Raw genomic sequence first — 23,278 nt, forward strand, 5'->3', positions numbered from 1 at the left:
GTACCAGTTGTAGTTTCAGGCATATCCCCAGGTCATAGTAGGGAAATCAGAATATTCCTTGCTTTTCCAGACTTTCCCTATACCCTATCACTCAGTAACCTCTTCTTCTTTGAGGGTCATTTAATCCATATTTATCTTGCAGTCAGGATTCTGGTAACTGTGATATGCCCACCCCCAAGACACTCTCCTTCCTTCAGTGAGTTCAGGGCCTGATTCTCTGTCCTTCCACCCCAACCCCGGGGAACTCATACTGAGGAACTTCAAAAAAGAGTGATATTCCTTCCAAAACCCTAATCTCCCAGTTTCTCAATTTACTCCTTTCCCATGACCCTAACTAATCCTTTATTTTACCTCAGCTACACATAGAGATGGCTATAGCCATCATCCCCAAATGCACCATTTCCGTGTTCAGAACTCTGAAATCTCCTTATCTTATAACCATTTATCATTCCAATTTTCCCTCTGCCTTACTACTTCTAGCTCTATTCTTCACCCTCAGTGTGACTTCAGTCCTTTCACCTCTCAGTTCTTCCCCAGGTCATCACTCCTGCTCTGGCTACCCTGTCCAGTGTAACTCTGCACTCTTCTCCATACTCAAGTTCCTGCCTAGAGCCAATCTTGCCCTGCCAGGCCTCACTCTGGAGTGTTCCCACCATCTGCTACCTTCTTTCCTAATCACATGTAGCTGATTGAAGCTGGAAAACAAAATCACAAAACTGTACTGACTGGGTCTGATACAGATTTATGTTACATAATCTCACTGTAGTACGACGATCCTTTTACACCTCCCTAATCATTTCACTGTCTGACTCACCAGAGCAGGTATTCCGCACCTTGTTACCCTTCTTAAAACCCTACATAGTCCCCCCCCGAACTGTGAGCCTTGCTTCATATTTCACTGGGAAAGAAAGAGGCCTTTTGCTGAGAGCTCCCTTTTCTCCCCTTCTCCCTTCATATCGCCCAGATGCCTTGCCAAGGCCAGCCCTTCTGTATGTACAAGTGATCCCATTCCATTCTATCTCCTCCACCAAACTGTTTTTTCTGTCATCTTTGGTCTCTCCTTGTCTATATCTGCGTCCCTGCCACCTACAGACACACTCAGGTCTCTCCCAGCCTCCAAAGATCGTCACTTGATCCAACCAGTTCCCTCTAGCTATTATCCCGTTGGTTAAACCTTCTACAGCTGATGCTTTGACTTCCTTTCCTCTTCCACTCTTCTTAACTCTCTGCAGTTTGGCTTCCAGCCTCATCGTTCATCTGAAACTGCTCTCCTCAAGGCTCCTGTTGATCTCTTATTTGCCAAATCTAATGGCCTTTTCTCAAGCCTCACCCTTTTTGACCTCTCTTTGACACTGTCACTCACCCTCTTGTCCTTGATACTCTTCTTTCTAGGTTTTTGTGACAGTCCTCTCTCCTGGTTCTTCTGCCTGTCCAATAGATCCTTTTAGAACTCCTCTGTTGGATCTTCATCTAGGTCATGCCTGCTAATCATAGGTGTCCTTCAGGGCTCTGAACTGGGTGCTCTTCTCTTCTGCCTCCAGACTGTTTTACTGGGTGATCTCATCAGTTCCCATGGATTCAGTTATCATCTCTATGCTAATGATTCTCCATCCTGACCTCCTTCTTAGATCTCCAGTTGACTTGAATATCTCAGATCTGATTTCTGTATACATCTTAAATTCATCATGTCAAAAATAGAATGTGTTACCCCTCCATTATCTCCCCTCTTCCGAATTTTCCTGTTATTGTTGAAAATTCTGCTGCCCTCTGAGTCACTCAAGCTTGCCACCTACATGTCATATCTTCAACTCCTCACTCTCACCACCCCTTCCCACCTCACACCCCTCCATTTCCAATCTATTATAAAGTCCTGTCAATTTTATCTTTATGACATCTCTCTTTTATGTCCCCTTTACTCCTGACGCTGCTGCCACCCTGGTTTAGGAGCACATCCCCTAACACCTGGACTGTAGCAATAGCCTACTAGTTGGTCTCCATGTCTCAACTCTCTCCCCACTCCACTCCATCCTCCACTCTGCTGCCAAAGTGATCTTCCTAAAGTGCAGGTCTGACCATATCACTCCCCCCCCACCTCCACACATACACACACACACACACACACACGCACACACACACACACACACACACACACGCACACGCAATAAACTTCAGTGACTGTCTTGTCGATATGTCAGCAAGCATTTATAAAGCACCTACCATGTGCCCAGTACTGTGCTATTAGGGTGAACAACATGCAACCAACCGTGTACATACAACATATACAGATGGTAAATTGGAGGTAATCTTACAGGGAGCACACTGGACGGGGGTGGAGAAGGTGGTGGCCTGGGAAAGACCTCTTGCACAAAGTAGGACTTCAGCTGAGTCTTGAAGAAAGCCAAGAAAACTAAGAAGTGGAAGCAAGGACTAGACAAGATAACCTTGTTAGTGGTTCAGTATCAGTGTGACAGGATGTCTCCTGTGGAGCACCCTGGGGATTGGTGCTTGGCCCTGGGCTGTTTAATCGTGTTATCCGTGACTTGGATAAAAGCACAGATGCCATGCTCTCCAGTCCCTGAGCTCCCCAGGCAAGCACAGGATGTGGCATGGATATGTTGTGGGATGTTGGCCAGATTTACAGGAACCGAGTAGAAGAGGGACGTGAGGGGCACCAACCATTGAGCACCCCAACCTTCAAGCCTCCCTTCCAGTCTCCTTATCAGAGGCAGTTCTGTTCTATCATCACCTCGGTTCGGAGGTCCTCCCACCTTCTGGGCAGGAAGTCAGAGAGAACTCCTTGGTGAGAAACCTCACCTTTATTCATGATGTTGATTCAGTATGGTTATCAAGTCTTCATTTCCGCAGAGTAGGCTGTATCTAGCAACAAATCTCTCTGGGCTTCAGATTTCCACAGGTTTTTAAACTGGTTAAGTTGTTCCTATTGGTTTGTGCAAATGAGTGACTGGCAAAAAGGTGCAGGAACAGTCTATGTCAACCTGAAAAAAGATCTCTCTCGGGGCAGGTAGATGGTGCAGTGGATAGAGCACCAGCCCTGGATTCAGGAGGACCTGAGTTCAAATCTGGCCTCAGACACGTAACACTTACTAGCTGTGTGACCCTGGGCAAGTCACTTAACCCCATTGCCTAACCGAAAAAAAATTAATTAATTAAAAAAAAAAAACCAGAAAAAAGATCTCTCTTGGACTTGCCTCAGCTATCTGTGCTGTTTAACATTTTTGTTAGCATTTGGCTATTCTCAGAACACAATGATCCAAGACAGTTATGAAGATTTAGGATGAAAAACACTCTCCATCTCCAGAGAAAAAAATTGACAGAGTCTGAATGCAGATCAAAGCAGACTTTTTCTTTCCTTGCTTTCATTTTCTTGGTTTTGCTTGTTTGTTTGTTTGTTTTTGTTGGGGGTGGGGTTGGACTGGGTTTTCTTTCACAACATGACTAATGTACAGGTATGTTTTGCTTAACTGCACATGTATAACCTATATCAACTTGCTTGCTCTCTCAGTGGGGAGGATAGGAAAGAATTTGGAACTCAGAAATTTTAAATGAAAGCTAAAAACTGTTTTTACACATAATTGGGGAAAAAATAAAATATTAAGTTAAACATTTTGGTCAGTGACTTGTATAAAAGCCTAGATAACATCTTATCAGATTAATAGATGGCACAAAGCTGATAGGTAACTAACATATAGATAGATGATAGTGTTGAGATCAGGGAAAAAAATTTTGACAAGCTAATAAGATGAAATTCAATAGGAATAAATTTAAAGGCTTATACTTAGGCTAACAAAGTAAAGTTCATAAATGTGAGATGAGAGAGGCACAGCTAGACAGCCTTTCACTGTACTCCATAGACCTGCCTCTGTGAGTCCATTTGATCTCCGAGGTACATCTAGCCCCAGCTGGACCTCACACGAAAGCTCGAGGGCCTTACTTAGCATCTTAGCGTTAGCAGTAACAACAGAGATCGTTTAGCCTGACCCCTTGCCAAAGCATAAGTATTTTCAATTAAAACCCTCCTTTAAGACTGCCTGTGATAGGGAACTTTCAAGATGGCCCATTATATTTTTACCATACTCAGATAACCTTGGTTATTCTATAACAAATCCTGACTTCTGTTTATCATGTTCAGAAAACTCTAAATGGGAATTTTTTAAAAATCATATTTGAGTATTATTAAATTCTAGATCTCTGAAGTAGGTTGAGCCAAAGCTGGCCTAATGAATGTAGTGATGGGCGACCCTCTCTAGAGCTTTCCCCTCAGTAGGAGGCACTGTGTGCACCTAAGGAGTTGGGACCCCAAGGACCCAGATGGAGCGATGAAGTTTTGGTTTGTTTTTGTTTTTTTTACCGGTCCTATAATTTCTATAGTGTAGGGAGCTTCCAGTGAGAAACTTCTTTTACCAGTGCAAATCAACGTCTTTGCAATAGAATGTGCTCATTATTAATCATAAAGTAATAATCATGATACCATTTTACTTATCCTTCATCAGTTGCAAAGGAAAGCTTATGCTTCATTATAACAACATGTTTTTTGAGAGGCAGCAGGATGGAGTTGTAATTCCAGGGCTGGAATTCCTGCCTCCTGCACTTCCTAATGGTTTGACTGTTGACAAGGCACCTAACTTATTAAAGCCCCTGTTTCCTTATCTGTAAAATAAGGTAAACAATACTATTAGTACCTGATTCACGAAGTTCTGGGGAATCTCAAATGAGATAATATATGTGAAGTGTTTTGCAAACCTCAAAGCACTGAATAAATGTTAGTTGAGTAGTTACTTTTAAATTGTAGCTATGTTTGTATCATTGTTTAGATTCCAGAATCCTATCTGATGGCTTTTGCTAACTCCACCATAGTCAAGATACATAGTCAAGATACAACCTTGAAAAGAGCAGCCCTCATCTTCTTTCTCTCACAAGAGATTGGTTTTGATAAACTGATTGGTAATATGAATGTTTGATCTACTGTGTGCTCCTTAGGTAAAAATATTTCCCTAGTTTGGTGCTAATTCCTCTCCGTCAATCAACAAGCATTTATTCTCACCAGGCATTGTGTTGATGATAAAAAGAAAGGCAAACCTTGGCCCCAGCTTTCCAGGAGCTCACATTCTACTGGGGGAGATAATTATGCATGTGTGTGATATACACATTGTAAATGGAAGGTAAATCTAGAGGTGATAGAGGCCAGGAAATCTTACTTTTCAAAGCCAGATTGGTCAGGTTTGGGCTCAGGTGAAACTGAATTGATTTTTTAGAGATTGTTAGGTGAGGGAAGAACATGTGTCATTGGGGCATTTGTCCCTTGATAGTTGGTGTTCAGTTGGACAACAACTGCGGTTGGTGTTTGTGTTGGATATGTATGTATTGGCACTGCTTATCCACTGATGATAGGAAATAACCTCTGAATTGTTCTTCTGGTAGCAGTGGCAACATACTGGATTGTACATTGTGGAATCTGTAGATTTGTTGGCCTCTCAGGTCCCTTCCAGCTCTCAACCTCTGATCCCATGACATGAGCTGACATTCATCACTCTCCTGTTAGTGTCACTTGTGAATATGGCCCTTCCTGGGCGTACGTGGGAAGGAGGGGACAGGCCAAAAGGTGTTCACCACCTTGGTCTAGTCTGTAGTTCTGGGCTAACCGTGAAGCCTTTTACTCCCTGCTCAGCCTTCTCCAGGGGCATCTGTACAGAATACACCAGAAATGACCCATCCTTCCTTGAGCGGTTTAGAATGTTCTTTTTCCTTCTAGGCATAGACAGACAGAGATACCTTGGAGGACTTTCCACAAACTCATTGCGTTGGTTTTTGGGGTTCAAGTCAGAGGATCACTTCTCCTTTTGAGAAGCAGGGGACAGACTATGGTCTCGTTGATGTCTGGAATTCCAGGGGAGGGAACTCCCTCTGCTGATGCACATCGGTACTTGCTCTGCAACTTAGGGCCTGAAAAAAGTGGCCTGTGATGTCCAAAGGGTCTTAGAACCAGCATGCATCAGACTCAGTGTTCACGAACACTGCACTGTGGGCTTTCTCAATTATTTAGAAATCTCTCAGGAAAAAAAAAAGAACTTAATTCTTTGACTAATTCAGTTACTTGATCTTTCTCATGACTCTCCGCAAAAAGATATGAAAACATCTAGAGTTGTTTGGAAACAGCAAATGTCACTTCTTCTGCGTGGCAGTTTCTCAGACTAGATTTGTAAGATTTCAGACGATGATTTGAGAGTGACGGGAGCTCTGTTACCTGATCTCTGTTCTCTGAAATAAGGTCACTGTGGTTTACATCCCTTGGGAATTGGAAAAACCTGTTTTAAGAGTCTGCTTTGCTTTGCTGTCATCAAACAGAAGGAAGAAGGAAAGGTTCAGGGGCAGCTCAATAAGTCGGACTCCGCCCAGTACGTGAGAGAGCTGGAAGAGCAGATAGCGGAGCTGCATCACGAGGTGAGTGTGCGGGGCAGGGGACAGACGGCCCCTGGTCATCTGCTTCTCTTTCTCCTCCCAGCTTCCATGCTTCTTACTGATCATAGTTTTTATGACTTTGAGGGAAAAAGACCTGATATGCATCATTCATTATAAACCAAACTAGTATTTTTAAAGATGATCTTCATCTTTTAATCTGTTTAAGCCCCAAATTGAGAATTTATGTTTTCTCAAATCTCTTAATCTTTCAGGAAGGAACTTACAACATTTAAAGTTATCTTATTTAAAATTTTCATATTAAGTAGTTTTTGTTATATTTAGAAAATAATCTGTTTTCTTACATGCAAATTCACAAGTCATTGTAATGAGACTATCATGTCCTTATGCCTGTAGAATAGATGTGTGGTGGGTGTTTGCCGTTGGGGGCAGAGGGAAGTCTTTCTACCTCTCTCCCCTTATGCTGGTATTACTGAGATTGCAAAAAAGGATACTTGCTTAATATCAGTTAACAGATTTCTTAGTATGTGAACACTTTTAAACTGACACCACCTTGAATCTGTGAAATTCTCAGGAAATTTTCAAGTGTCTTCACTGTGGCTGTAGTATTAACTTAGACTATTTGGATTTTCTGTTCATTAAAATTCAGCATATGAGGTTTTTGCCTCTACCATGTAATTTTTGGTGTTATAGTCTGTTCACTTTTTGGTTAGCAGGATATAGGTCAGTCATACTATTTTGTGTCTTTAAGATAGGTTTTTGTCTTTGTCTAGTATTCCTTATTTGATTTTATCATGTACTTTATATGGAGTAACCATTTTGTTATTTTAAAATTACAGCAAAGAAAATAAAGTAATATCAGCTTATTATTACAGGTTTTGAAATTACAGATGCTAAATAAAGCTCATTTGGCCCAAAAGTGAGGTTGAACTCTTAGGAACAAAAGCTTTCACATCAGTTTGCAACCCACTTCATTTCCATTTAAAGGCTGAGAGACCTGCGCCCTTCCATTTTACAGGAAAGGTAAACAATCTTGGACTTTCTTGATGGATTAAAGAGTAAATTCCAAAGGTAGAATCTCTTAAATTTGGAATCTTAGTAGAAAATGCTTATTATGAGAGTTCTGTCTAGAGGCTCCTCCTGCTAGCGAGGCATCAGGGTTGCGTGGTCAGAGGATCACTGGCTCTGGAGTGCAGAGACCTGGCTGAAGTCCTAGCTGCCCTGAGTGATCGCTAAGCCTCAGGCTCCTCCTGTGTAAAATGGGCAGAATGAGCCTTATTCCCTGCAGCTCGTGTGGATCAGATGAGATAGAGTACATCTGAGAGTGCCCAGCAGGGTCAGGTGTTCCCTCAGTGTAAACTGATGCAGGCAGCTTGGGCCCTTTGCTGCTTTTCCTCTCTATTGCTGCTTTCTTTGGGACCTTTTGCTTCCAAATGTGTCCCTCAGAAAGAAAGACTGGAATGAAAATTAGTCAGCATTACCTGTTGGTTCAGTAGCAGTGAGAGTGGAAACAACTTTTTTTTTAAATATTCCCTGAATTTTAGCATAATTGGAACAAGATAATTCTTTGAAGAGCTATGTTGTTTTTGTAGAAAACTATGAAATCATATGTGAGTCAGTCTTATTAGCAACCATGCCTGTTTTTAATACTGTAAAGGCAAATTTGTTACGCACATAAATCTTGGAGCTTTGGGTCTGAAGAGGTAGAGGAAAGCTTGTGATTATTGGATTACCACACGTGAGATTTGAGGGACCCAGGATCCTGTATTTAAAAAATAACAGAACCCAGAGCCCTTTGTATGGCACTTAGAACCAGTTTCTGAGTTAGGTGTTCTGGCACACTCCTGTCACGCCTCCTCCTGGGGAGCTGTAGCTTGCTGAGTACTTCTAACAGTAAAGCTGATGGGGTGTTCACAGAGGCCCCCTCAGTATTATGGGGGGTGACGGGCAGCATGCTCCAGGGCATCCAAGGAGCATGCCAGTCTGCAGGCGCCCGGCCCCTCCGGGGCAGCTGTACCCTGAGCTCGAGCTCCCCCCACCAAAGAATAAGGGCCTGTTTTTATCGGGTGGCCACAACTAAATGCTTAAGAACATGGTTAATTCCTTTCCTGTAGCTTGAAGGCTGCCTTGATATCGACAAACAGTAATAGTGGGAATATACTGAAAGAGCTTGAGACTTGGTCATCTCTTCTCTTACGTTCTGTATGACTCCAGTAATGGGAAATTTCATTCCTTTAAGGGGCAACTTATTCTCTTTTTTGATAGCCATTGGAATCTGTAAGGCAACATAAATCATACAAAAGATATATAAGCCTGCTCATTAGATTAGTATTTATAGTTGGGAAGATCCAGGCATGAGGTGTGACTATAAATTATTGAGGTGGGTAGTCCTGTAGTTTGTGGAAACAGTTTCAGGATACCTTGTACACAACCACAAAAAAATTAGTGAGCCAGATAGCAGGGACAGCTGCACAGAGGAGGAGCAGTCTGTAATGTGCTAATTGTGCATTTCAGCGTTAGAAAAAGAAATTGAGAGAGCAGTATGAGCGAGCCATCAGAGGACAAGGTGGACCTTGAGCTAGGCATGGGAGAAGTTCTGAATTGGCAAAGAAGCGGGGTGGGGCAACACCATGAAGGAAGAACTGGAAGAGTCAGACTCAGTAAGAGGGAGGAATAGTGGTAATAAAGAAAAGAGTATTTCAGAAAAGTAAACCTGGAAGCAAGAGGAGATGGTATATGCCATGTTTAATGCCCTGAGGGTAGGGACTACCCTTTTTCTTTTTACTCCCCAGCACAGGATCTTGCGTATAGTAGGTATTTAATATATATTTCTTTAATTAAGTTGATTGCTGAAATTAAAAGAAGTGAAAATTGGAATAATTCCTTAACTTTATACTTCAATGAATAAATGAAAAATAATTCATCAAATACTTAAAATATTCTAAACACTGGACTTACAAATACAAAAGCAAGACAGTCTCCCCTCGAGGAGTGAACAACACATACAAGGACTAACAATGTTTATTTGGATCACACAGAGATGGTGAGTCGACCAGTAAGGCAGTTGATTGACACTCTCTTTCCAGAAGCAATGGTTCTTCAATTTGATTACCAAAGAAAGAGGGGGATGGGGAGGGAGAGTCAGTGAGAGGAAGGATTTCTAGTTTCATCAGTGTGTCTGCCTCATCCACCAACATGGTATAGCCCATTTGCAGCTTTGGAGATGGTCTCTGATATTGCAGCGTCCAAAAAATTCGTACCCCTGTGGCCCACCCTGGGGATGAGACTCTGTAAACGGGCCAAGTGGTCCTCTGGCCCCAGACATTCAGTACATCACAAGGCCCACCATCAAAGCCTTTCTCCCTTGATAGTACCCTCTAGCCCTTTTTCTCCACTGACTCAACCTTGAAGAGCTCAGAGTCACCTCTGTCTGTGCCATTGTAAAGTAGGGAGGTTCAGAGTTGGAAGAATTCCATATGTACTTAAAATAGGAAAATTCTCATTGTTTGCTGTCAAGCAGAGCATCCCCATAGAGGTATAATTTTAATAAAGGAAATTGAAATGCACAGAATATAGTTCTACCTCCTTTTTTTTTACCCTGAAATAACTGTTTAGAAGAAAAACCTGCTTCCAATAAATTATTTCTGTTACATTTGGCTAAACCTGGAGCTTTGTGTGAACAACATAATAACTATGCATCATTTTTTATAATTTTTCAAAAACATTTCAAATCCTCTAACAGGGGATGATTATTCTCTTAAATCCAAAGTATCCTTTACTGAGGGATTTCTGAAAGCTATTTTATAGTTCATAGTGCATAGTAAGCACTTAATAAATTCTTGTTGATTGATTTTTCTGATCAAATGTTAGTATGTTTATATAAGTTTCAAGTTTTTCAGTAATTAAAATATTAAAAATGTCAAGCCCCAACACCACCACCACCCCCAACCCAAAGTGTTGATTCCCATGGATTTATGACTAAAATCACTACTTCCTGCATCAATGAAATGTTACAAGCTACTTCTTAGGGGGAAAAAATGCATCATTTGAAGGGAATGTGTGAGTTCTGAGGAAAATTCATTTCACAGTGGAAAAAGATAATAGTCTTTTCTAATCTCTTTGGTTTTATATTTGCACTTACCACCAGAATTGGTGAGAGCCTTTGAACTTCAACTTGGAAAGTATGTTGAAATGTCTTGTCAATGTAAGTGTTCTCTTTCTCAGTGTGACCCGCTAGTGGCCTCTGTGCTTTATCTGCACTTCTCCAAATACTGAAGGAAACGTTGAGACAAACTTGCAAGTTCATCTTCCTGGAGATAGGGCCTTGCTGTGCATGTCGGACTGACCACAGCCACTCGCTTTGTGCATGTATGACATGTCCACGAAGATAAAATACCTAAACCCCTATGGTGTACCTTAGAAGTTACTGTGATGCTTTGATTACCCCCACAGAGATTTGAATCCGAATTAAAATTTTTGGCTGAAACTTGGCACAAAATATCAGATTATTTAAGCTAGATTTCTCAACATACCAATGTTATTCCTCGGAAGAGATTTTAGAACATGATTTGCTAACTTTTTTTCTAGGTATAGGCTAACGTTTCCATTCTAGTTTAGCCCTATTATACCTGACATAGACCAAGAGTTCAGAGAGGCAGTATGGACTAGTGATAGAGAGAAGCCAAGGGAAACCAGCCTGACTGGAATTTTGCCATTGACACGTCCTGGCTTTGTGACTCTGGACAAATCACTCACCTTCTCAGGCAACTCTCTAAGACTTTAAATTGCATCAAAGATGCCAGCCTACACTGGCAGAGGATTTCCTCACTAGGAGTTTCCATTTCTAGCCATCACAGGTCAAGTTCTTAATCCAATACCAAAAATGAAATTATTTCCAAATATACATCTATATATATTTGCATTAAAATGGAAATAAATGAACCTGCATTTTTAAATGTTTACCATTCCCTTAGAAGAGAGTGACAGCATGGTATTAGTGGATAGAAGGGCAGCCTTGGAGACAGAAAGATCTAGAATCAAATCTACAGGCCCATCACTTGCCCACTGGCCCCAGTCCATTCTCTGAGAACTCTGTATTAGAGAGAAGTTGCCTTGCTAGATGTGGAGGGAATTTCCACACCAGGAGTTCCCCCAGGCTGCAAATAATTTTAAAGTGTCCTATGCCACCAGTATATTCTTAGCTTTAGAGTTCTGCTGCTAAAACCAGCAGCTCTTGTAGAGAGTTAGTGCCAAAACTGGTCCTTCAAGGAAGGTAGAGACTTCAGCAGATGAGATCATGGGATTGTCAGGTTAGAGGTGAAAGGATCCATTGAGATCACCATAAAGGACACAGGATTTGGAGTCAGGAGACTGGGATTTAAGACCTGGCTGTGCCGCTTATTATTTTGTGACCTTGGGCCCATCATTTCGTTTCTCTGGGTCCCTGTTTCCTCATCTATTTTTGTTTTGTTGTTTTTTAAGAAAGATCTGAACTAGAGAAGGCTTTTGTAAGTTCCTTCTGTCTCTAAATCTATGATCCAATGGTTGAACCCTACTCCTCATTTTATGGATCAAAAAACTGAGTGAAGTCCATTTTGGACATAGGGGAGGGGAATGACATGGGAAGAAGGCAGAGCAAGAATGAAGGACAGAGAGTAATTCATTTTGTTAGAAATATAGAGTGCGTGATAGAGGAGTGATGTGATCAGAAAATTTCACAGTCAGCAGTGTGAAGGATGGCCTGGAGAGGAAATAAACTGTAAATAGCCTTTATTTGAAAGAAATATGAAATAGCAGTGAAATTTTCCTACTAATTCATGCTTCCTCTCACCTCACCTTAACCCCCCACCCAAATCTGAAATTATAAATGCCCAAGAAACTCTTTTAACATTACTTTCTTTCAGTTGAAAGAAAACTTTTTTTTTTTTACCCCACTCAAGCACCATATGACATCCCCTCCATTTCTCTTTCTCCTCCAGAACATACATAAATCAGTTTTAATTAATTTCTGGGCTATACAACCAACCAGACTCCCTCCATTTTTAATTCCTTCATAGTCGTAGCAAAAAAAAAAGAAAAGAAAAGAAATAGAAAAATAACAAAGTTCCTAGAGGAGAGAATGAAGACATGTCTCCTCTATCATAACAGAGAGAAGGAAGCCTGTTGGGGCAGAAGATTATAACTGTAGTTAGACATAGTCTTTGTATCTGGTGTTCTTAATTGTTTTTCTTTGTCATAAGGGGAAATTCGTTTAGCAGTGGGAATGGAAAATTTCTGTGCTGTAAAGATCAAAACATTATTTACACACACACACACACACACACGTACATTTATTTATTTAAGAGCTACCAAAAAAATGTATAAGGCGAAGATTTTCACTTCCATCTCAATGTAATCAAACACAGAAGACCCAAACTTTTTTGAATCAGTCAAGATATGAATAAGTCCTTAATCAGTTTGAAAGGATCATGGGGACTTTGGGTCATTGGATGATACTACCTCAAATGTATCTTATGATTGGCTAAGTCAGACATACGTCTGGGCCTATATTTAACATAGCAAGTTAGTTTGGAATAATAGTCCCAGCATCAGTCAGTCCAATGGTGATTGACTTCAGTAGCAAAGGAATCCTGGAAGAGAATTAACCTGTGAGGGGAGAAGGAAGGAAGAAGAGAATGCTCTCCCCCTGCTTTTTCCTCTCTCTCTCCCCCATTGACCAGGTGATGCCTTTGTGAAGTTTAAAAGGTCAAAAGATAGAGAGTTCCACATTGGTCCAGTTATAGCAGTATTCACAGGAGCTATTATCAGTGTGGCCAGAGCAGAATAGCTGAAGAAAGGCTAAAGGAAAAGGTGATAGATAAACCGACAGATAGATAGGTAAATAGGCAGACAGACTGATAGATAATCTTCATCAGGAGCTGAGAGACACACCAGGGAAGACAGATGTATTACTCCACAAGGACACTGACCCTTGGAGCCCAGCAAAGAGCTCCATCTAAGGGAAACATTAGGAGGGTTTGGGGAAGGGAGAATAGGACTTCTAGTAACCAGAAGCTGGGAGTTTACCTTTGGGCCCCCAGTGCTTTCTAAGTTAAAAGCTGACTCTCCCCATGGACCTTGCATGTACATGGTTGGGGGATGTTTCTCTAACAACTGTCTTTGCTATACCTGCTTAGTAAATATCCTTTCTAAAAGTTAATTAACTCTAGCTGATAATAATTTGGTAGCATATTGGGTAGGGGCTCATGAGTACCAATATTAGAAACTCCAGTGACCCATTAGGTCTAGCCCTAGAACCCCAAAGGGAGAAAAAGATGCCTGACAATTCAAGTAAGATTTGGGGAAGTGGTCCTGTAAGAGAATAACATATGTATCATAAACAGAATTCTTCTGTCTCAGATTCCCACAATATGACTAGATAGCCATCAATTTCCTAAATAATCAGAATGTTCAGAATAAAGCAAAAATTGTAAACTTTACCATGATTTGCAAAAAAAACTTTAAGTATATTATTCTAAGCTTTTTAAAGAACTTGAAAATGTGTTCTTATAAAATAATAGTATTAAATATAGAAAATGTACACATGTGGGATTAGTAAAGAACATGCTATCAATCATTGTTGAATTTTCCTTATAAAATTTAATTTTATATACTTTAAAATCATAGTGTTTAGGGACAAAAGTTACCATGACCGTGTCTCCAAAGGTTTATTCTCATTTTTATCAGTATTTAACATTGTAGTTTCTTCTAGATGATTGTTGGAAATGAGGCCTGTTTTCTTCTTTGTTTTTATGGAGTTGGGGAGATCAGTTGCTAATTATGAATGTTGATGCTACTACCAGAAATTCATTTAGCCCTGGACCCAAGCAATGGTCCCTACATTGCTTTCAACTAGTCTTTGAACCCTGGGCAAGTTATTCTCTGGGCTTGTTTACTCTTTTGCAAAATGGGAACCCATCCACACACCCTTCCTTTGACCTTACAGGGGAGGACATTTTTGAAATTATACCAGTAAGTATTGCATTTATTTTTATCGGAAATCTTTCGTTGTACCAGCTAGACATTTTAGAAATTGAATTTGAGAATACAAAAGTACTAGAAGCATTTCTGAAGCTTCTTAGATTTTGATATGCTGATAGTTCTTCTGGCATCTGCCTGTTAACGCAAAATGTCTTTATCTCTAGGTTGTATACATAATTAATTGCCACCAAAAAGGATGAAAAGAAAAAGTCATCCAGACAAGATGGAATGGCTTTCCTTAAGCCTTCTATATTTCCTATTAATTGGAGAGGGCTTATGAACTAAAAAAGAATTGAATGAGATAAGGCTTCATTCTCTACATCCAGTTACAAATGGAGTTGTTTAATTTTTGGCCTCTGTGGTTCTCTGAACCCCCTTTTCTCTCTTAATTCAAACTGAATGGAATTCATTGATTTAAACTGTCTGTGAGTTCCACATTGCTAGTTTGTATGCTGCCTTTGTTTCCTGTTAGATCTTAACAAAACTCAAGTGTGTTACTTCGATTACAGGAGTGGTATCCAAGATTAGAGTTAACATTCTTACCCACAGGCTCTATCAATAGACCACAGACTACCTCTGGAGGCAGAAATAAGGTCCAGAAATAGTGGTTTCTCTTTGTACTTACAGATTTTTTTTAGAACCTATTTAGAAACATCTAATTCTTTTGTGTTGATGATTTATTTCAGAAACTCAATAAATTTCTCTGTAAACCTAACTGCTAGCTTTCTCTTATTGTAAAAGCTTAATAGTCAAAGAAAGCAGTTTACTTTAATTATATTAGAATTCTGTAGTGCATGACTCAGGAGTTTATTTAAGGTTTAATCCAAGTTCAGTGCCTAAATTACAAAGTCTTGTGTGTGTAGTTTTAAAATGAATGCTTACCAGTTAATTCAAGTGTTTCAGAGAATTCTACACGTATCTCTTATCTTTATATACAGAAACATTCTATGGCTGCTATTCCTGATTCCCCGAAATAGTTCCTTCATGCCCTCAATAAACAGTATAATTTAATTGTGTGAGATATTCTTTTTTGCTTTCAGAATACAGATACTGTATAGAAAATCAGTCAGTCAGCAAGCATTTATTAGCTGTCACTGTATGCCAGGCACTAGGCTGAGCACTGGGAATGTAGAAACGGTCCTTGCCCTCAGGGGGCTTGTTCTCATAGGGAAGCAGGACTTGGAAAGGTCCCTGGCACTGGGGCTTCATAGGGAAAGCCTGGAGGGCAGCCTGGAGAGGAGGAAGACATGGCTGCCCTGGGCGCCTTCCTTAAATGCAGGCCATCCAGGCGGCAGGAGAGGCTGCCGGGGTAAAGGGCACATGAAACCCTTACCTAGAGATTTAAATCATAAAGTTTTAGAACTCGGAGCCATCTTAGACATTCTTTGGTTCGTCTTTGATTTTTCTGGTAAGCGAAGTTAATGCTCAGATTGGTTAAGTGACTTGCTCAGGGACATATAGGTAGATAGGGACTAAAACCCATCCAGTATTTGTTATATAAAGGGGGGTGTCTGTGTGTGTGTGTGTGTGTGTCTGTGTCTGTGTCTGTGTGTGTGTGTGTGTGTGTGTGTGTGTCTCATAAGCTACAAAGACGTCTTCTGTCTTTACAAACTTTATATTCTTTAAAGCTTTAGGAGCACTGTGTACCGACTGCTTCTCATAACCCCTCTTCAGTATTCAGTAGCACTCTGAAATCCACTCTCTCATCTTCTTGCCTTTCTTCCCGAGGCGGGCCCTGGACCCTTCCGATTCTGCTCCAGTTTCCAGTGGGTGGTGCTAAGATGACTAAGCTTTTAAGTTAGAGTGGCTGATGCAAAAAAAGAGATTTCTGAGCCTTTGTGTTTGGTGTCTCCAGAAACGGTAATGAGATAAAAGTAAGAAAGCTTTTGGAATTTCCATATGAGCTCCAGAAAGGGGTAGAAATGAGTTCAGGGTCTAATCGCTGATAAGACATTCAGTCTTTGGTGTCTCTCTGCAGAATCATGTCCCTTCCCTTTCAGCAAATTCGATTCTTCAAATACTGATTAGGTGCCTACTCTGTGCTGAGTGCTGGGGATTCAAAGGCAAGAGTGTCCTCTGGGAGCTTACATTCTCCTGGGCTTTCCTTGTCCCCCAAGTACAGGACACTGCATCTGCCCCATTCAGAGAAAGGGGGAAAAACCATTCCAACTAGTGAGTCTGAGTTCTACTTGCTGCTTATTTTATGTGTTTTGTTTTTTGTACCTTAAGAAACAGAATGTCAAAGAAACACTGTTTGATAAATAATGGATCACAGTTTTGTATATTATGATTATAGCCTCTTCCTGCTTTAGATAAAAAGTTATCTTGATGTCATTTGGTTAGAAATGTGTTTTGGAATGCTGACGTTATCATGGGTTAGGGAAACTCACATTGAAGGACTCCCAAACAGGAGGAGAAATGGATAGGAGGGGAGAGAGCCAGCAGAGCCTGGTGCCTCTGAAGCCAAAGGAAAAGAGAGCATTCCATGGTAAGGAATGGTAGAAAGTGTCCAAAGCAACCTCCAAAAGGTCCAGGAGGAGGGCTTTTAAGCAGCCTTTGGAGTGGGCATTTTAGAAGCGCAGTTACCAGGGGTCAAGGAGTGAGAAGGTGACTACATCAAGCATGGACAGCTTTTCAGGTTTCACAGTGAGGTATACGCTGCTTCAGCCTCACCACCTTCCAGCCATGCTGCTCCCACTGTGCCCTCCCCCCTGGATCTCCAGAAACAAGCCATTTTGGAGCCAAGCAGAGTCGCTTGGAACCCTCATGCTGAGGTTCTGCTGTCCTGGATGCCCTTGACCATCTTTCTACCCTGCTTTCTCACTCCTTGCTTTGAGGACACTGATCCAATCAGTCCTGTTACTCTAGAAAGGGCTTATCATTGAGCTGCACAGCGGCTCACCCTTCCCTGCAACTGCTGTTGCCTTGGCTTGTCTTCTCTGTTACACTGGGAGCTCCTTGAGGGCAGGGATTGTCTCTCTTTTGTAGTTATATGTCCAGTGCTGATAAGTTCTGAATACATGCTTTTTCATTTATTCCTCCTTATAAAAAGGGGGGGATGGAGAGAAGATTCAAAGTCTCTCCAGGGCAGAAGGAAAGAAAGGTCTTAGAAAAGACAAAATGAAGGGCCCATAAAGAGACAGGAAAGCAGTAAGGAAACAATAAAGAATGAGATGATGGTGCTGGGAAGTTTATGAATCACGGAGGAGGAGACGTGAGGGAGCTCACATTGGGTAGCTCCTCCATCTTTTCAGAAAAGCAAGAGGCGAAATCATCTTTTATAAGTATGCGTGAAAGGAAAAAGAGAAAAGATTCAGAATAGTGGCAATGAGGAATGAGATTTTTAAAATCAATGCAAGGGGCTGCTAGATGGCGCAGTGGATAGAGCTCTGGCCCTAGAATCAGAAGGACCTGAGTTCAGATCTGGCCTCAGACTGTTTGCTCAGCTGTGTGACCCTGGACAAGCCATTTAACCCAATTGCCTCTCAAAAAAACTCTGAATCAGTGCAAATAAAGCCCAAGGAGTATTGAGCAGCATCAAGAACCCAACTGAGTTTGTCTACCATGATTAGTGATATTAGCTTTATAATACAGAAGTATGAGTAATTCTGAGGAAAAAAAGAAAGGGGTAGTTAGGAGAATGAAAGTACTTTTTATGAGGAATTATAGAGTGAAGTCATGAAAAATTATTCAGTGTTTACTATATGCCAAGCCCTGTGATAAGCAGCAAGGATAAAATGGAAAAAGTGAGACAACCTCTGTTTTCAAGAGGCTCACGCTCTAAAAGGAGACAACATGAAAAATAAAATTCCTCTGCAGGGCAGGTGGAAAGGCCTATAAGTGTAATGGCAAGGCTCAGGATCCTTACGTTGCATCAAGAGGTTAGACAGCGGTGCCCAGGAGTTTGGAAGAAAAGAGGCCAGGTACATGGTAAGGCCCCGTGGCCCCCATCTCACAGAAGGAATAGAGTTGGTACATCCAGTCTCATCTAAGTGGTGTGAGCGGTCAAGTAGCCTGGATGGAGTGCAGGTGGCCGGGGCGAGGGGAAAGCGAGGGGAATGGCATGTCTGGCAGTCACTGCTGACTGTCGGATCCGTGCTCCAAGCTTCACAAGACACTGCTGACGCTCGGAGCCAACTGACAGCAAATAATAGTAAAGAGTGTAATCCTCAAAGCACCTCTTCCAAATAAGGAAAGCTTTGTTAAGGTGTGGGTTTAGCCTGTAAAGGGGGATGGCATTAGTCGAGACCTCATAGCCCTCTCCCCTTTCAAAGATGAGAAAACTGAGCCCCAAGAAGTGAAGTGGATTGCTCAGGATAACCCTGGTAGTAAATGGTAGGGCCAGGATTTGAATCCAGGTCCTCTAGATGCCAAATCTCAGAGAGCTTTTTCCTCTGGGCCACGTGGCTTGATTGTTTTTCACTCCCTCTTTTTTTCTAATCTGTGCTCCAAGGGAAAGCTCACTGTGTAGAGGAAAGTGGGGGGAGGGGTTATATTCAGAAGTGAATATGATGTGGAAAATAAAAGCTATCAATAGTATAAGAGCGTTTTAAAAGAAGAAATAAAAAGCTCATGAGGTCTTAAGGAACCCAGTTACTTGAGGCTATCCAAACAAAAGCTGCCCATATAAAGTCGAAAGAGGGCCTGATATTGAAGGCAGAAGTGAAGCCTGGCCACTGATGTCTTTTCACGTCAGAGTGTGTAGAGTCTCTGTGAAATTTAAATATGCAGAGTTGTTTGGACGAAGAGATTTGAATTCATCCGTCTTCATTACCTTCTAGAGTCAGCTTTTATGATGCATTCAATCAGCAGATATTTATTGAGCCCTTGCTGTGTGCGTGCTATTAGGCCCAGGGGCTGTGGTGGGTGCAGAGAAGTAGACATAGACAACTAGCCTTTGCCCAGAGAGCTCACCCTTCACCTGGGAAGAAAGGCTGCAGCTAGGAGTATGTAGACCGTTTGTCCACAGGAAGCATCAGCTAAGGAAGGCAGGAGGTCAGAGGAGCGAGAGAAAGACAGACCAGTTGGGACTGGAATATTGGAGGGGGCTCCAAGGCTTTCTTTATGGGGATCTTTTCCAGGGCCCCTACGGAAATGTAAGGTAATTACTGCATATCCACCAGGATTGATAAAAACAGAACAGAACCTTAAATCCCCCCCAACAACTGTCTTTGAAAACCTATTTTATGTGGCAGGACGTAGGTCCTAAATTCTAATGGCAGTAAAGTAAGGCAGGAGGGATCTATAAGGCCAAAGTAAACCAAAGAGGCCCTGGAGCCATGAAGTGTGCATTTATAGCTGATAGGTACAAATGGACATAATAGGTACTAGTCAGGATTCCCCACACACAAAACTTAGCTAAATCAGTGTTTTTATTAACTAAGACAGCTAGACAGATTGCTGTGATATAATAACGTAGTGGCTGAATGTCTAGCTTTATCTGGGAGGCTATTGAGAGATTTTCACAATGATTTTAGATACTGATTGATTGTACATTACCCATCACAGCTCCGAGTGCAACTTGTGAGTATTTGACTGGTGATTCTGTTATTCCTTGGGACATACAGGATTGCTGTTTCCTGCTCTCATAACTTGGAGGATATTGAATGTGTCCATGATAATTTGTTTTTTAATGTAAAAACTTATGTGTAACATGCATCAAAAATATTTAATTATACTCTGTATTTGTCAAGCACAAGGGAGGGAGATGGTAGGGAAAGGATAACTCTCCCCATCCCCAAACACGCGCACACACACACACACACACACACACACACACACACACCCCACAATGATCTTGGACCTTGAGAAGTTTATATAACTTGGAGAAAAAGATACATGAAGTGACTTAAAACACACAAATAGATGTATTGCTAAGTGCATGATAAGATAAAATACAGACTGAGTCCTTAAGCCATGAGAAGGTAAAGGAGTAGGTAGGTAGTGTTGGTCATGAAAGACTTCCTGGAAAGAATTAATTGATCCAGTATTTAAAAGAAAGAGTAGAGGGGTCTGGGCTGGCAGGCAGGGAGGAGGGCTTTCTAGATGGAGGCAACAGTATGTGCAGAGGCAGAGTGTGGAGGATGACGCAGAGATGATCAAGGCCACAGCTTCCTCCCATAGAACTAAGCACCACTTCTTGCCCCTTCTCTTTGTAATCTTACAGCATAAACCATGGGCCCTGAAGGCTTAGCAAGAAGAGAATCAAGTTGGGCATAGCCCTGGAATTTCATCAAATTTTAAAACCTAAAAAAGACATCTGAAGTGTGCCTTTAATTCATCTAACCATAATCTTGGAGATCAAAAGCAAATACTAGGAAGTAAATACGATCGATGTCCATTTTTTTTAAGCTTTTACCTTAAATGTTCTCACTGAGTCATCTCATTTGCAACCTAGACCTCAATAGACTGTATTTCTCTATAACATGTCATTAAAGGAATAGTCAGTGGACATCTGGAAAAGGAAGTGGTGGTCACAAAGATCTAGTCTAGCTTCATCAAGATTAGATGATTCCACAACAGATCTGAGGAATCCCAGATATAATTTACCTAGATTTTAGCAAAACATTTGACGTTTTTTTATGTAGTTATTGGGAACGTTGGTCCAACCATTCTGAAAAGCAATTTGGAATTTACCCAGAAAGCCCATACCCATTGACCCAGAAATCCAAGTGCTGGACATAAACCTCAAGGAAGTCAAAGACAGAAAGAAAGAACCAACATACACCAAAATATTCATAATAGCACTTTTTTGTGTTAGGACTTTGATTGTGGAATGGCTAAACAAATGCTGGTTCATGAATATAATGGAATTATTAATTTGCTGTAAGAAATGATGACTATAAAGAATTCAGAGAAGCATGGGTAAACTCATGTCGACTGATACAGAGTGAAGTAAGCAGAACCAGGAATGACAGAAACAAGTGTAAATAAGAAGAATAGCAAAACAAGCAAAATAAAACCAAAACCCTAAATACTTTGTGATTATATAATGACCAAGCTGGGCCCCAAAGAAGAACTGAAAATTCCTTGGGGGTGGGGGTGGGGCGGGGGGGCGGCCCAGACAATTGGCCTAATGGGTGTGGAATATTGCATATACTGTCAAACTCCATTTATGTGTTTGATTAGTTTTGCTAAACTGATTTTTTTTTCTCTTTTATTATTCTTTTATACAAAGGATGGTAAACTGTTGTATGGAAGTAGGAAAAGATGTACTCAGAAATGAAAGTGATATAAAAACAAAAGATATGCAAAACAATCTTTAAATTCAGGTGACAAGACAGACACATGAGTTAGAGAAAAGTAGAATTAGATAGATTTAAAACTATTTGGATGGCTAGAACCAATTAAATAATCATGAAGGGATCTGTGTTGTTTAATATTTTTATCAGTGATTTGGATAAAGGCATAGATACTATTCTGGATGTCAGGATCTAAATATATTTTGATAGGCTGGAACATTGGGCCAGGTCTAGAGAGATAGATATAATAAAGATAAATGTAAGGTTTTGATTTAGGTTCAAAAAATCAGCTTCACAAATACAAAGATAGGCGAGGTGTGGCTAGCCAGCAAGTCTTTAAAAAAAAAAAAAAGCAATTCTCTAGGGGTTTTTCATAATCAGTGTAAAATCACAGCCAAAAAATCGAATTCTTTCATTATTAGACTTCATTCCAAAATTAGAGCATATCTGGAGAATCATGGGCAGTTCTAAATACCACATGTTGGGGAAGAATGTTAAAAAAACTGGAGAGCATCCAGACACCAACAACAGTGGTGAAAGGCCTGAAATCATGGCGTGTGGGGATTGAGTATGGGAACTGAAAATGTTTTATCTAGGGACCTGATAAAGGTTTTTTCAAGTATTTAGAGGGATATCATGTAGAAGAGAGACTGGATTTGTTCTGCCAGGTCTCAGAAAGCAGAAACTGGAAGCAGTAAGCACATTTCAGCCTCATGTGTAGAAGAATTTCCTAACAGAGCTATCAGAACTTGAAATTGACTGCCTTGTGATGTCGTGGGTTCCCCCCTACTGGTGGTTTTGAAGCAAAGATTGTTTGATCACTTGACAGGCATGTGGTAAAGTAGATTCTTACTCAAGTATTTTTTTGGGCTAGATGGCTTGGGAAGTCCCTGACAACCCTGAAAGTCTGTGATTGCTTGATATTAGAGTTTCTCCTCAGATCCTCTCACTTTCCAAGGTTCTTCAGTAATGAATGTGGACCTTTCCACTCTCTCACAGATATTTACCTAACTGATGGCAGCTAGCTCTGGGATCCAGGTTGTTAGGCCTAAGGGCTAAACAAAGAATTACAAAACATCTAGCCTTAAAATTCTGTGCTTCTTTTATAGTTATTTTTTAAAGTAAGTTTTATTGATGCCTTCTGTTTTTACATTACAGTCGATTCTGGAAACACTCCCTGGGAATTGAACCTTCCTTCATAATAAAGAAAAACAATTAGGCAAAAATATCCAATACAATGACTGTCTGTCTGACAGGGTTCACAACATTCTACCCTAGTAGTGTCCTACTTCTCACTTGAAAAACAAAAGATAGAGTTTATTTTCTCTTCTCCAGAATCATCATTGGTTTTTTTATCTGCTCAAAGCTCTGCTCCCATTTGTAATTTTCATTGCTAGTCATTGTAAATATTTTAATTCTGGTTCTGCTTATTTCATTCTGCATCCGTTCATACAAATCTTTCGTCTTGTTCCATACTCTTTGTAGTCATCGTTTCCTATTGCGCAGTTCCATTACATACATATACCATGTAGTTTGTTCACTCATTCCAAAATCAGTAGTCACCTACTTTGTTGCTTATTCTT

General features: G+C 40.8%; 1 protein-coding gene across 11 annotated transcripts in view; it reads left to right on the forward strand.

Moving 5' to 3' along the window:
• EVI5 (ecotropic viral integration site 5) overlaps nucleotides 1–23,278 on the forward strand; it is a 202,321-nt gene that overhangs the window by 162,506 nt on the left and 16,537 nt on the right. For 9 of the 11 annotated variants that reach the window (XM_027838001.1, XM_027838000.1, XM_027838002.1 and 6 more), the window contains one exon: nucleotides 6,364–6,459. The exons of 1 other annotated variant lie outside the window; for it this stretch is intronic. In XM_027838001.1, coding sequence (XP_027693802.1) covers nucleotides 6,364–6,459 — 96 coding nt within the window. Of the gene's footprint in view, nucleotides 1–6,363; nucleotides 6,460–7,310; nucleotides 7,459–23,278 lie in introns of all 11 variants that reach the window. One more of the 11 variants, XR_003566956.1, reaches the window with a different exon arrangement.

This window comes from Vombatus ursinus, unplaced genomic scaffold (assembly GCF_900497805.2).
Source record: "Vombatus ursinus unplaced genomic scaffold, bare-nosed wombat genome assembly UNPS02014825.1, whole genome shotgun sequence".
NCBI lineage: Eukaryota > Metazoa > Chordata > Mammalia > Diprotodontia > Vombatidae > Vombatus > Vombatus ursinus.